Here is a 13,897-nt window from a genome sequence, read left to right on the forward strand (position 1 = left end):
TACAGTCAAAAATACGAAAAATAGGGCGCATTTTAAATTTTCAAGCACAATTAACTACATTTCTAGCTCATAACTAGCTTCAAAATTAACATTTTTGAATTTATGCTACATATTCTTACTCAGCTTGTTTTTAGCTTCAAAATGAGTATAAACACGCCTAGGCTCCGCCCACCTTGAGATTTTCGGTTTAAAGGCGCATGGACCCCGCGAAAAATGAAATTCGAGAAAAGTAGGCCATGAGTATACTCATTTTGAAGCTCTTGATAAACTATGCACAACTAATTTATTTTATCTGAATTCCGGTTACAAATGAGAAAATCATTACCCATGGAAAAATTTAAATATATTCAATTTTTTCCAAAATAGGTAATGTTTGGGCTCATTCTGAAGCTCTTTACTTTCCAAGTTGAATTTTTCAAGTTTCAAAAGATTTTTTGAATTTTCGATAACTAAAAAAATGGCGTTTGGATAGGTGTCAACAGGCACCTGTCCCTTCTATACACATTTGAGTCATACACATCAGAATTTCTTTTTTTTTTGCGCAAACAAAAAAAAAATGTTTTTACAAAAATTTTTACAAAGTTTCTGTCTCATTTGCGTCCCTTTTTTGTATAGTTTAGAAAATTTTGGAAAATTTTTTTTTTTAATTTCCAAGAATTCCAGAATGCGTAATGCCGTCTCCATCGCCTGCCACGTCATCACCGTCGACGTCATCGTCGGCGTTTCCTTCAGATTCTGCTGATATTTCCAGAAGACATCAGAATTCACAAAATCTGACGTCTTCAGAAAATCAAAATAAGAAGAAAAAGTATGAAGTACACGCCGGGCGAAATCGATTTGGGTGTGGTGGACGTCTGGTGTGCTCCAGAAGTCATGGAGCATTCGTGGTTACTGTATTCTTAATGATTGCTACGCTGACACTCTATTTTGTATTTGAGTGAGTTTTTGAATCTTTGAAAAAGCTTGAAAAATGAGAAAGTTGGAGAAATTTGAAAATTTTGAAACGTTTTTGCTCCAAAATGCTCATAAACCTCTTAAAAATAAACATTTCAAAAACTAAAGATGATTTTATTGTTTAGCTCGTCAGTAGCTTCAAAATGAGTATGAACACGCCTAGGCTCCGCCCACTTTGAGGTTTTCGGTTTAAAGGCGCATGAACCCCCAGAAAAATCGAATTCGAGAAACGTAGGTCATGATTATACTCATTTTGAAGCTCTCGACAAAATACGTCCAAAAAATGTGTTCACTTGCAATTTGGGTCAAAATAAAGAATGTTAGGACTCATCGAAAAATATGAAAATTTTGAAATTTTATATAAATAGCTCATAACTCGCTTAAAAATCAGAATCTTGAACATTGAAAATTATACTTTTATTCAGCTTGTCAGTAGCTTCAAAATGAGTATGAACACGCCTAGGCTCCGCCCACTTTCATTTTTTCGGCGCGTCGCGTGCCGAAGGGAATTTTCAAAGTGGGTGGAACCTAGTCGTGCGTGGGCTCATTTTGAAGCTCTTGACGGAATACGTTCAATAAAATTATTTTTTTTAAGTTCGGGTCAAATATTAGAAAGTTAGGACCCATCGAAAAACATGAAATTTTTCAAATTTTAAAAAGTAGCTCATAACCCGTTTCAAAATCAACATTTCAAAAATTTGCTTTCATTATCTTTTTGTCACGCCTTGAGCTTCAAAATTAGTATAAACACGCCTAGGCTCCGCCCACTTTAAGATTTTCGGTTTAAAGGCGCATGGTTCCCCAAAGAAAGAAACGAAATCCAGGAAAGTAGGTCATGAGTATACTCATTTTGAAGCTCTCAACCTCTCAAATCTAACTTTTCATGCCCTAAACTCTAATTTTTCAATTTCAGCGCTCCATTCCTCTGGAACATCTCCCCGGCAATTCCCATTGTAGCAGCGGTGGTCTCAATTACAGTAATCTCGAATTTTCTGGCTACTTCCTTCACGGATCCGGGAATTTTGCCACGTGTTGAGAATCTGGAAATAATAGAAGCCGAACGGCAAGAAAATGGGGTGCCGAGTACGAGTGGTGGGTTTTTTGGCGGGAATTTGAATTATTTGAAATTTTGAAAATTTTCAGAAATTCCAGCGGATCCCAATACACCCCGCCCACGCTTCCGTGACGTCATTATAAATGGGGAGCATGTGAAAATGAAGTACTGTACCACTTGTCGGCTCTATAGGCCGCCCAGATGCTCACATTGTGCAGTTTGTGATAATTGCGTGCTGATGTTCGATCATCATTGTGAGTTTCTGAGTCATAACTTCCCGTATTTTGCGCCAAAACTAACAAAAAATGAGCCATTGTACGTATTTTGTCAAGAGCTTCAAAATGAGCCCAAACATGACCTACTTTTGAATGTTTTCAAAACTTTCATATTTTTCAATGGGTCCTAACTCTTTGAATTTTGACCCAAACTCAACAAAAATAATTTGTTTGCACGTGATTTGTCAAGAGCTTCAAAATGAGTATACACATGACCTACTTTCTTTGAATTTAATTTTTCGATTGGTCCATGCGCCTTTGAACCGAAAATCTCAAAATGGGCGAAGCCTAGTCGTGTTTGTACTCATTTTGAAGCTCACAACAAGACAAATAAGAATATGTAGCTCAAATTCGAAAATATTGATTCCAAAAAGAGTTATGAGCTAGAAATGTAAAAAATGAAAATTTTCAAATTTTTCAATGGGTCCTAATTGTCTTACTTTTGACCCAAACTCCACAAAATTAAATTTTTTGTACGTATTTTTTTAAGAGCTTCAAAATAAGTATAATCATGACTTACTTTCCTGGATTTCGATATTTCTCGGGGTCTATGCGCCTTTAACCGAAAACCTCAAAGTGGGCGGAGCCTAGGCGTGTTTATACTCATTTTGGAGCTCTTGACAAGGCAAGCAAGATGGTGGTCTTAGAATTTCGAAAATTCCATTTTCCAGGTCCCTGGGTGGGCAATTGCATTGGTCTTCGAAACTACAACTATTTCTATCGGTTCGTTTTCTGCTTGTCGATTCTAGTGATCTACTTGTTCGCCTGTGCAGTGACCCATATGAGTTTGTGTAAGGATTACTGTAGACTTTTTCAATTTTTCAAAAAAAAGTTACAGTAGCCCAACAAATGCCATTCGGTGAGGTGATTCGAAAAACGCCCGGATCAGTGGTGGTGATTTTGATATGTTTTTTGACGACATGGTCTATAATTGGTCTCTCTTGCTTTCATACATACCTTCTTTGCGCCGATTTGACCACAAATGAAGATGTAAGGAGGCCCCGCCCACTTTTCCTAAGCCCCGCCCCTTTTTTTGCAGCTCAAGGGAATCTACCGTAAGAAACATCGATCGACACCACCGGCAAGTCAAATTCCTGGAATCCCGACAAAAAACCCATTTTACATGGGATGCTTCAAGAGTTTTGCCAGCAGACTCTTCAAATCACGATTTCCGAGGTAACTTGTTTGAAAAACGATATTTTCGAAATTTTATTTTATATTCTTATTTGCCTTGTTTAGAGCTTCAAAATGAGTATAAACACGCCTAGGCTCCGCCCACTTTCACGTTTTCGGAGCGTCGCGGTCGTGCGTCGCGTGTCAAAGGGAAATTTCAAAGTGGGCGGAGCCTAGTCGTGTTTGGGCTCATTTTGAAGCTCTCAACAAATCACGTTCAACTAATTTATTTTGCCTTAGTTTAGGCTACAAATAAGAAAGTTAGGTCCCATTGAAAATTTTGAAAATTTTCGAATTTTCCAAAATATGGTCATGTTCATACTCATTTTGAAGCTCTTGACCTCGTAAACTTAAAAATTTTTAATTTCAATCAAATTAATCGATTTTCAGTGTCCTCGACGCTACTGGATACGTGGACCACCAGCCAACCATTGAAATTCGGGTCCCAATTCAACATGAGAAGAATGATGAAAAAGTCTAATTTTGTTTTTCACAAATTTTTCCACTTATTTTCAAATGCCGGTTTTGCTTTCGTTTTCCCCGGAAATTTCTTCACATCTTATGCGGGTTTTTTGAAATTGCTCAATTTCTCTTATTTTTTCAACTATAAATGACGAATTCGATGTTTTTTGAATTCTTGCAGTACAGTAATCTCAAAATCTATGAAAAAAGACTAAAAATCAAGTTTGGACCCCTAGAAAATTTATAAAAAAGCGGAAAAAGCATCCAGCCACCTAGGGGACTCGAACCCCTGACCTTAAGATTAAAAGTCTCACACACTACCAACTGAGCCAAGGAGGCAACAAGGAGAGAGGGTAGCAATGGCATAGAGAACGGCGGCGGAAATGGAGGGAGAGGGGAGATGAGAGGAGGGGGTAGGTGGAAAATGAGAAAAAAGAAAAAAGTAATAATTTTTGAAAAAAGTTTTATTTTCGGAAATAATGGCACATATTTTGATAAGTTCTACTTATTTTGAAGTTTTCGGTTTTGTCCATGGAGCCAATTAGATCCCATATCGAAATTTGTTGGACTTTCCGTCGTAGTGATGTCATCTGAGCCTCTCCCAGGAACTCGCCAATAATTAACCGTAGTTGTTGTATCGGAATTGTTTGGACTTTCAGTCGTAGTGCTATCATCTGAGGAAAATGAAAAATGAGATTTAAAAAAAATCGCACAACTGTCTTACCTCCAAAACCTAACCAATTTTCTAACCAATAAGGAATCGCCGTCTGTGATGCATCTGAAAAGTATTGAATTTAATTATTTTTTCGAACATATCCTGTTCCTCACCGTAATTATTGTAATCATTGATATCAGGGGCTGATGTAACTATACCTTCTGGAAAAAAGGGATTTTTCAAAACTCCCTAACTCTTGCTCAACTGTCTTACCTCCCGAAAGATCTGGAGAATCAGTAGCCACTGTGGTGGGAGTCACTGTGCTATCATCGGGAGTAGTATCTAAAAGCACCGGAATCCCCAACGCCTCAAAAATCGATTCCAGAACGTTCGAGGGCACATCCATCAGCGATTTCTTGACTTCCTCAATACTGTAACCCTTATCAATGATAGTAACAGCTTCATGCAAAACCATCCATTTCGGAGAATTCGTAGTGGCGGGAGATTTCAAAAAATCCATACAAATATCAAGAAATTCCAAGAAGGCTTTTGGATTTTCAGACATTTTGAGAGCATTTTGAATATTTCGAATGGCTTGCATCGAAATTGGTCCACCTACATAATCCGGATCTTCGTATTTCTTATTTTTTCGAATTAAAGTATACAAAGTGTGTTTGTAGGAACTACTTTTGACTGCAAAGTTCATAATAGTCTTCAATTCGAAAAGTATCAATCGTTTCTCCATCAAATCCGCTTCATTCTCAATCATTCGATCAATAATTGGGGGCGGAGTCTGTAGAATTTGAATTCCCAAATAGTTTGAGGTCTTGTTGGGAGAATCCATTGGCCAGTTTCAATTAGAGTTTTGATATCTTCAAAACTCGCATTTCCCTCAAATTTCTCGACAGATCGATCGATAAATTCAAATTTGAGTACTTCGTTATTGTTGGATGTCTTCAAAAAATCCATACAAATCTCCAAAAATTCCACAACAGTCAAGGGATTTTTAGAATTCTTGAAAACTTCCCGAATATTGTCGATTGCTTTTTCGGAAACGTTTCCACCAATATTTGTTGGATTTCTTAAATTTTTTTCAACAATTTTCACCAATTCGTATTTGAAGTATTGTGTTGGGGACCATGAGAGAATTGTTGCCACAGATTCCAGCACGATTTTTTGCTCTGAATTAGTAGCTTGATTGGCAATCAATCGATCGATTATCGATTTTTCGGGACGGACGCTTGACAACCCAATCAGTAGTAAGAGGGTTGGGACTCCTGAAAATTCAAAAATGTGTACCTAAAAAATGCTGAAAGGACAAACCTCTCATTTTGTGATGCTTCTTCTAGGAGAAGGGGAAGAAGTTTTCAAACTGATTCGATTTACCTACTCTCCGCTTTTTAGGGTATTTTTCGTACAGAAAAAAAAACTGGTTCATGGTAACACAAATGAAAAAATAGGACGATATTGACGCTTAAAAATCAATAAAAAAGAAACAAAAAACACAAAAAAAAGTTGCAGCCACCTAGGGGACTCCACAGGTGATTCGTGATTGACCAATTATAGGTATAGGGCTATAAACGACCAATTACTTATCTACCGCGAACGAGAGGCTCTACAATTGACCATTCGCGAGCAAAATGCGTATCTAACTAACTGGCCCTATAAAAGGTCCGCAATTGAACAATCGCGAAGAAATTCGTGTTTTTTATTTTCCGAATTTCGTTTTCTTATTTTGGATACTTTACTTCTTTTTTTCGCTGTTTTCTTCGCAGTTTTTGTTCGGAATCTGTCAGATTGCCTCCGATTAATTGGGGTAATAAGGTCCAGACACAAAATACAAAGAAAAACACGGTTTTATACAAAAACCTTGTGGCGCGCTTGTCGTCAGCCAAACAGCGGAGCGTCGTTGCAAGCGCACAGGGAACTGCAGAAAGGGTTTGGGGGGTAGCTTGCCTGGGCAACTATTAATTAACATATAATACTATACTAGAATACTGTATAACCATGATGAATGTATCGTTTTGTTTGCAGAAAAATAGAGAAAATGGCCGGAAGACAAAAGTCGGAGGAAGCAAGAAGCCGAAATTTCGAAAAACTCTAGAAGAAGCATTGCTTCTGTACTTTCAAAAGGTAAGAAACGTCCAGAAAATTTGAATTTTTAATCTAATTTTTACAGGGTGCCAGAAAATCTCAATTTTCCTGTCTGTCGACTGGGTACTCCGGAAAAATGCAACTGAGAATGAGGAAGGAAAAAGTTCTGGAAAAGTGGGTAAATTTGAAAACGAATATCAGAGAAAAAAGTTGATTGCAGACGGAAGTGTTAAGTTCGCAGATTTCGAAAAAAAATATCCAGTCGATAACTGTGTCAGAGTTATAGTACAAAAAGAATTGGGAGCTTAAAATCTAGATAATTCATTTCAGTTACTTCGAAACAACAATCAACATCATCTTCTGCTCATCGTCATCGACTGAGGCAAAAATGGTCAAAACGAGAAGCTCCGATGCCGTTTCAGCCAGTTCGACAACAGCGGAAGAGAATAATATAAATTTTAATTAATTGATTTTTCGCTTTTCATTGTTTTTTCTGTGTAATAAATCATTTTCAAGCAGCGGCTAGCTTCCAAATTCGAAACAATATATGCCAATTATTGTTCTCGCGACAAGCCAATTGTAGGAGATTTGCTCTCGATATGCCGAATATTGGTCGTTTGCGGTGGCGCGTTCGCGATTGGTCTGTAAATGGCCTGCGGCAGGCATGTTCCGATGTACCCATGGCGACTTTCCGCGAACAATATTTCACCTATTTTAGACGCTGCGCGAATCACCCCTAGAAAATGGATAAAAAAGCGGAAAAAGAATCCAGCCACCTAGGGGACTCGAACCCCTGACCTTAAGATTAAAAGTCTCACGCTCTACCAACTGAGCTAAGGAGGCAACGGGAGGAGAGAGGAGCGATGGCATAGAGAAGCCTGCCGGAAATGGGGGCGGGGCGGGAAAGAGAATGCGCCGCATGTATACGACAATAGGTGGCCGGATACCCCTAGGTGGCCGGATTCCTTTTATCGCTTTCTTGATTTTTTTATTGGTTTTTAGGCGTTAAGCGTTTCGCCCTTTTTTTGATTTTTGTTACAATGAACTGATGTTTTTCTCTACAAAAAAATTTTTTTCTAAAAAACGCAAAAAGTTGAGAAATGGAATCAGTTTGAAAACTTCTCTCATTAGAAGCGTCTCAAAATGAGAGGTTTGTCCTTTCAGCATTTTTTAGGTACACATTTTTGAATTTTCAGGAGTCCCAACCCTCTTACTACTGATTGGGTTGTCAAGCGTCCGTCCCGAAAAATCGATAATCGATCGATTGATTGCCAATCAAGCTACTAATTCAGAGCAAAAAATCGTGCTGGAATCTGTGGCAACAATTCTCTCATGGTCCCCAACACAATACTTCAAATACGAATTGGTGAAAATTGTTGAAAAAAATTTAAGAAATCCAACAAATATTGGTGGAAACGTTTCCGAAAAAGCAATCGACAATATTCGGGAAGTTTTCAAGAATTCTAAAAATCCCTTGACTGTTGTGGAATTTTTGGAGATTTGTATGGATTTTTTGAAGACATCCAACAATAACGAAGTACTCAAATTTGAATTTATCGATCGATCTGTCGAGAAATTTGAGGGAAATGCGAGTTTTGAAGATATCAAAACTCTAATTGAAACTGGCCAATGGATTCTCCCAACAGAGACCTCAAACTATTTGGGAATTCAAATTCTACAGACTCCGCCCCCAATTATTGATCGAATGATTGAGAATGAAGCGGATTTGATGGAGAAACGATTGATACTTTTCGAATTGAAGACTATTATGAACTTTGCAGTCAAAAGTAGTTCCTACAAACACACTTTGTATACTTTAATTCGAAAAAATAAGAAATACGAAGATCCGGATTATGTAGGTGGACCAATTTCGATGCAAGCCATTCGAAATATTCAAAATGCTCTCAAAATGTCTGAAAATCCAAAAGCCTTCTTGGAATTTCTTGATATTTGTATGGATTTTTTGAAATCTCCCGCCACTACGAATTCTCCGAAATGGATGGTTTTGCATGAAGCTGTTACTATCATTGATAAGGGTTACAGTATTGAGGAAGTCAAGAAATCGCTGATGGATGTGCCCTCGAACGTTCTGGAATCGATTTTTGAGGCGTTGGGGATTCCGGTGCTTTTAGATACTACTCCCGATGATAGCACAGTGACTCCCACCACAGTGGCTACTGATTCTCCAGATCTTTCGGGAGGTAAAACAGTTGGGCAAGCGTTTGCAATTAGTGAAATTCACATTTTTCAGCAACCCCAGATGATATCACTACGAATCTAACCACGACGGAAAGTTCAACAATTTCCCATATGGAAACGACAACTCTCAGTGTGCCAGCGACCTGGGATCAGTTGAAAGGTAAGTGAAACTTGCCAATCACCAAAAACATCATTTTCTGGAGTTTTTCTTACAGGAAAGATCAAAAACTATGTCAAGGAACATCCAATTCTTTTGAGTGATGAATTTTTGAAGATTTTCAAAATGCCCCTTGATGAATTGACAGACTGTCTTCGTTTGTTATATTTTTTTCAAAACGCTCGATTACATCATGATTCAATCGAAAATGGATTCGATATTATGGAAGAAATTCCGGAGTATGCGATTAAGCCAGATGAAGACTTTTGGAGAATGTGGACAGAAGAATTGGACACCAAACTTTTGTGGGATTTTTTCAAATTTTCCAAAGATTATAATGGACCGGAAACTGTAGATTTTTACAAAGAAATCTGGCCCAAGGCAAATTTGGGGATTGGAGAGTTGAATGATGTAATATCGCATTTTGAAGTTTTATACTTCTATTATGAGAGAGTTTCATACTTCTATTATCCCTACACGAAACCAATGATTGAGGCTCTTTTGAAACTCATGAATCTCTATTGGCGAATGGAACGTTATGTGCGAGAAAAAATGCCAAAACTGATGAAATTTAACCCAGAAGAATGTAACGACACGTTGTATAATGACATATCTCCGATGATTGCATTTGAAATTCAAAAAACAATGCGAAAGTTCGACGAGGCTTTTGGATATCACTCGTGTTATAACTCAATTTTCTTAGCACTCCCAGATGAGCAAGGTTGAGCAAGGGCTGGGCAGAATCCCAAGGCTATTTTTGAACTCTTAGAACGATTTTGAAAATTTTTCGCATTTTAGGAAAAAGCATTGGACATTTTTCCATTAAGACTTTTTCGGGTCTCTTACTAGGGAGCTATCTGAGCATGTCCCCGAGTTTCACTGAAAACATATTCCGAATCCCATTTTTTTTTTGGGCTTTCTAATGATATAGGTCATGAAGTGTAACTCGGGGACATGCTCAGATAGCTTTCCAGTTAAGACACATTTTACAAAGATACAATGCTTAGGAATTGACGGGCAAGCGTTGGGCAATTTTTGATTTCATCGGTCCCATTTTTCAGAAACCCCAGATGATAGCACTACGAAGCTACCATCGACGAAAAGTTGAAAAGGTTCCGATGTGGAAACTAGGCGTGCAGACAACTTCAAAATTAGTAGAACTTCTCAAAATATGGCTCATTTGCAGAAATAAATGTTTTAGAAAGAAAATTGATTTTAAATATGAATTTGTTTCGAAAATTCTACTTTAGCTATCCAATTTTCGTCTCCCCTCCCTTCCCCCTCGCCGCTCCCCGTTTCCGCCACCCTCCTCTACGCCATCACTCTCCTCTCTCCTCGTTGCCTCCTTAGCTCAGTTGGTAGAGCGTGAGACTTTTAATCTTAAGGTCAGGGGTTCGAGTCCCCTAGGTGGCTGGATTCTTTTTTGTTTTGCTTTTTTAGGGATTTTAGGGGTCTAAATAAGATTTTCAGCCATTTGTTAGTTCATATGGAGATTACTGTAGTGAACGATGAACTAGAAATGTTTTTTTTTTAAGTCTTAATTGGGACCCGAATTTCGACGGTTGGCTAATTCCAGAAACGTCGTGGACACTGAAAAACCCGATATTTTTCGTCAAAATTAAAGTTTTTGAGTTTAGGAGGTTGAGAGCTTCAAAATGAGTATAACCATGACCTACTTTTCTCGAATTCGATTTTTCACGGGGGTCCATGCGCCTTCAAACCGAAAATCTCAAAGTGAACGTAGCCTAAGCATGTTTATACTCATTTTGAAGCTCTTGACGAGCCTATCAAGAATATGTAACTAAAATGAATAAATATTGATTTTGAAGGGAGTTATGAGCAAAAAAATCTTGATGAAATTTGATGCTAAAAATTATAGTCTTTTTTACCGTAATCCTTGATTTCCCTCCAGAAAAGACTTACGCTTCGTCATGTGCTCCATTGAAATTCAAAGTGAATTTTCACCTGTTAACATTTACAGAAATATGAAATCACCTGATTTTTTCCATTAATTTTTGATTATTTCTGAAAAAAAAAATTTCAGAAAAAAATTTATTTTCAGATTTTTTTTTGAAAATGCGACTCTACATTTTGTCCTACTTAAATGATAATTCCAGTGAATACAGTAATTTGTCTGGAAATTTGTCTGAAAATTCTGGAAATTCTGGAAATTCCACAGGAACTGAAAATCTACTAATGAAATTTGACAATTTCGAACAATTCCTGAATTTCTATAATTTTTTGGGGTTCCTGTTGATTTTTGCGGGTCTTTATGGTTACAAAATTTACAAAGAACAGTTTTTTGAATTTTCGAATTTTCGAAAATTCCATATTTTCATGTATTGCTGTATTTTCTCAATGGCTTTGATTATTTTCTACATTTTATACCCTATTGTTGAAGGTTTTTGGAAATGGATTACTGTATTTTTTGGTCTTGTAGTTCTGTTATCTCATTCTTTTATTATTTTGGCTCTGACGTTCTTGGATTTGGTTACGGTAGTTTTTGGAATGAGCAATCCTAGAAAAGTTTTGGGAATCGCATTTCCGGGTCTCTTATTTTTCAGATTTATGACTAGTGGAGGTGAGCAAGTTTTGGAAAATCTGGAAATTTTGGATTTCGGATTTTCCAAAAATTCAAAATTCTGGAATTTTAGAACTACAAAATTTTTCAATTCGTCCTAATTTTTTGCATTATTGCCTAAACTTAAAATACTTAATTTTATTGTACGGCATTTGTCAAGAGCTTCAAAATGAGTATAATCATGGCCTACTTTTCTCGAATTCTATTTTTCGCTGGGTCCATGCGCCTTTAAACCGAAAATCTCAAAGTGGGTGGAGCCTAGGCGTGTTTATACTCATTTTGAAGCTCTTGACGAGCCTATCAAGAATATGTAACTCAAATTTCAAAATGCTGATTTTGAGGGGAGTTATGAGCAAAAAAAAGCATTTTGTAAATTTCGTAAAATTCGAAAAATTCAAATTTTCCGAAAGTTTGGAAATTTCAAATTTCAGGAAATTCAGAACATTAAGATTCTGGGGTCTTTTTGGAAATTTCGGGAAACTGGATTTTGGGAATTCAATAAAATTAGAAATACGAAAAAAAACTTTTTTCGTAAATCTCAAAATTCTGAAAACTGAAATTTCAAAAAAAAATTGAAGCTCAGGAAATTCCGAAAAGTTAGAATTCCAGAATTTTAAAGAAAAAATTCAAAAAACTTCAAATTTTCAGAAATTTTGAAATTTCTCAAAATTTCTGAAATCTCAAAATCTAGGATTTTGGAAATTTTGAAAAGTTCAGAAAATACAATTTCTTGGAATTTTCGAAAAATCTGAAATTCCAGAAACCCCAGAAATTCCAAAAAATTCCAGATCATCCAAAAACTTGTATTTTTTTCAGTATCAATAATCCTGGAAATTTTCTCTTCCAAAATCCAATTCGCTTATCTGGATACCGTAATCCTGTGGACCACAATTCTCTTATTGCTCATCTTTTATTTTCGATGGTATTTTGAAACATTCGATATCAATCAACACAAATGTTGTGTGGCTTTTCACTCATTTTTAGTGATTTTTTTGATTTTGGTTAGTTTTTTGAAAATTCAGAAATTCAGAAATTCAGAAATTCAGAAATTCAGAAATTCAGAAATTCAGAAATTCAGAAATTCAGAAATTCAGAAATTCAGAAATTCAGAAATTCAGAAATTCAGAAATTCAGAAATTCAGAAATTCAGATATTCAGGAAATTCAGATATTCAGGAAATTCAGAAATTCAGAAATTCAGAAATTCAGAAATTCAGAAATTCAGAAATTCAGAAATTCAGAAATTCAGAAATTCAGAAATTCAGAAATTCAGAAATTCAGATATTCAGGAAATTCAGATATTCAGGAAATTCAGAAATTCAGAAATTCAGAAATTCAGAAATTCAGAAATTCAGAAATTCAGAAATTCAGAAATTCAGAAATTCAGAAATTCAGAAATTCAGAAATTCAGAAATTCAGAAATTCAGAAATTCAGAAATTCAGAAATTCAGAAATTCAGAAATTCAGAAATTCAGAAATTCAGAAATTCAGAAATTCAGAAATTCAGAAATTCAGAAATTCAGAAATTCAGAAATTCAGAAATTCAGAAATTCAGATATTCAGGAAATTCAGATATTCAGGAAATTCAGAAATTCAGAAATTCAGAAATTCAGAAATTCAGAAATTCAGAAATTCAGAAATTCAGAAATTCAGAAATTCAGAAATTCAGAAATTCAGAAATTCAGAAATTCAGAAATTCAGAAATTCAGAAATTCAGAAATTCAGAAATTCAGAAATTCAGAAATTCAGAAATTCAGAAATTCAGAAATTCAGAAATTCAGATATTCAGGAAATTCAGATATTCAGGAAATTCAGAAATTCAGAAATTCAGAAATTCAGAAATTCAGAAATTCAGAAATTCAGAAATTCAGAAATTCAGAAATTCAGAAATTCAGAAATTCAGAAATTCAGAAATTCAGAAATTCAGAAAATCAGATATTCAGGAAATTCAGATATTCAGGAAATTCAGATATTCAGGAAATTCAGAAATTCAGAAATTCAGAAATTCAGAAATTCAGAAATTCAGAAATTCAGAAATTCAGAAATTCAGAAATTCAGAAATTCAGAAATTCAGAAATTCAGAAATTCAGAAATTCAGAAATTTAGAAATTCAGAAATTTAGAAATTCAGAAATTCAGAAATTTAGAAATTCAGAAATTTAGAAATTCAGAAATTTAGAAATTCAGAAATTCAGAAACTCAGAAATTCAGAAATTCAGAAATTCAGAAATTCAGAAATTCAGAAATTCAGAAATTCAGAAATTCAGAAATTCAGAAATTCAGAAATTCAGAAAT

The 13,897-nt window shown here is 35.8% G+C and overlaps 5 protein-coding genes and 3 non-coding genes across 8 annotated transcripts in view; 5 read left to right on the forward strand and 3 right to left on the reverse strand.

The window, feature by feature from the left end:
- Positions 1 to 671: 671 nt before the first annotated feature.
- Positions 672 to 3,463, forward strand: CBG15860 (the record flags this gene model as incomplete). Its single annotated transcript, XM_045241422.1, has 5 exons — positions 672 to 937; positions 1,868 to 2,046; positions 2,098 to 2,262; positions 3,122 to 3,273; positions 3,323 to 3,463. 5 exons carry the CDS (start codon positions 672 to 674, stop codon positions 3,461 to 3,463), a joined length of 903 nt encoding a protein of 300 aa, XP_045095807.1.
- Positions 3,464 to 4,184: 721 nt separating this feature from the next.
- CBG28646 lies at positions 4,185 to 4,257 on the reverse strand. The gene has a single exon. It is a non-coding gene (tRNA).
- A 162-nt stretch (positions 4,258 to 4,419) lies between these two features.
- Positions 4,420 to 5,903, reverse strand: CBG15859 (the record flags this gene model as incomplete). The annotated part of the gene is made up of 6 exons (XM_045241423.1): positions 4,420 to 4,592; positions 4,643 to 4,696; positions 4,747 to 4,794; positions 4,847 to 5,366; positions 5,510 to 5,850; positions 5,897 to 5,903. The coding sequence occupies 6 exons, from the start codon at positions 5,901 to 5,903 to the stop codon at positions 4,420 to 4,422; spliced, it is 1,143 nt and encodes a 380-aa protein (XP_045095808.1).
- Positions 5,904 to 6,583: 680 nt separating this feature from the next.
- CBG15858 lies at positions 6,584 to 7,133 on the forward strand (the record flags this gene model as incomplete). The annotated part of the gene is made up of 3 exons (XM_002640534.1): positions 6,584 to 6,706; positions 6,753 to 6,841; positions 6,998 to 7,133. The coding sequence occupies 3 exons, from the start codon at positions 6,584 to 6,586 to the stop codon at positions 7,131 to 7,133; spliced, it is 348 nt and encodes a 115-aa protein (XP_002640580.1).
- A 304-nt stretch (positions 7,134 to 7,437) lies between these two features.
- CBG28434 lies at positions 7,438 to 7,510 on the reverse strand. The gene has a single exon. It is a non-coding gene (tRNA).
- A 300-nt stretch (positions 7,511 to 7,810) lies between these two features.
- Positions 7,811 to 9,749, forward strand: CBG15857 (the record flags this gene model as incomplete). Its single annotated transcript, XM_045241424.1, has 4 exons — positions 7,811 to 7,817; positions 7,864 to 8,868; positions 8,919 to 9,026; positions 9,082 to 9,749. The coding sequence occupies 4 exons, from the start codon at positions 7,811 to 7,813 to the stop codon at positions 9,747 to 9,749; spliced, it is 1,788 nt and encodes a 595-aa protein (XP_045095809.1).
- A 614-nt stretch (positions 9,750 to 10,363) lies between these two features.
- CBG28367 lies at positions 10,364 to 10,436 on the forward strand. Its single transcript has one exon. It is a non-coding gene (tRNA).
- Positions 10,437 to 11,099: 663 nt separating this feature from the next.
- The window catches only part of CBG15855, a gene marked incomplete at both ends in the record, with an annotated part of 7,175 nt that continues 4,377 nt past the window's right edge, over positions 11,100 to 13,897 (forward strand). The window contains one exon of the mRNA XM_045241425.1: positions 11,100 to 11,604. Within this exon, the coding sequence (XP_045095810.1) occupies positions 11,100 to 11,604 (505 nt within the window). The remainder of the gene's footprint in view (positions 11,605 to 13,897) is intronic.

Source organism: Caenorhabditis briggsae, assembly GCF_000004555.2.
Source record: "Caenorhabditis briggsae complete genome, chrI, whole genome shotgun sequence".
In the NCBI taxonomy this organism is placed as follows: domain Eukaryota; kingdom Metazoa; phylum Nematoda; class Chromadorea; order Rhabditida; family Rhabditidae; genus Caenorhabditis; species Caenorhabditis briggsae.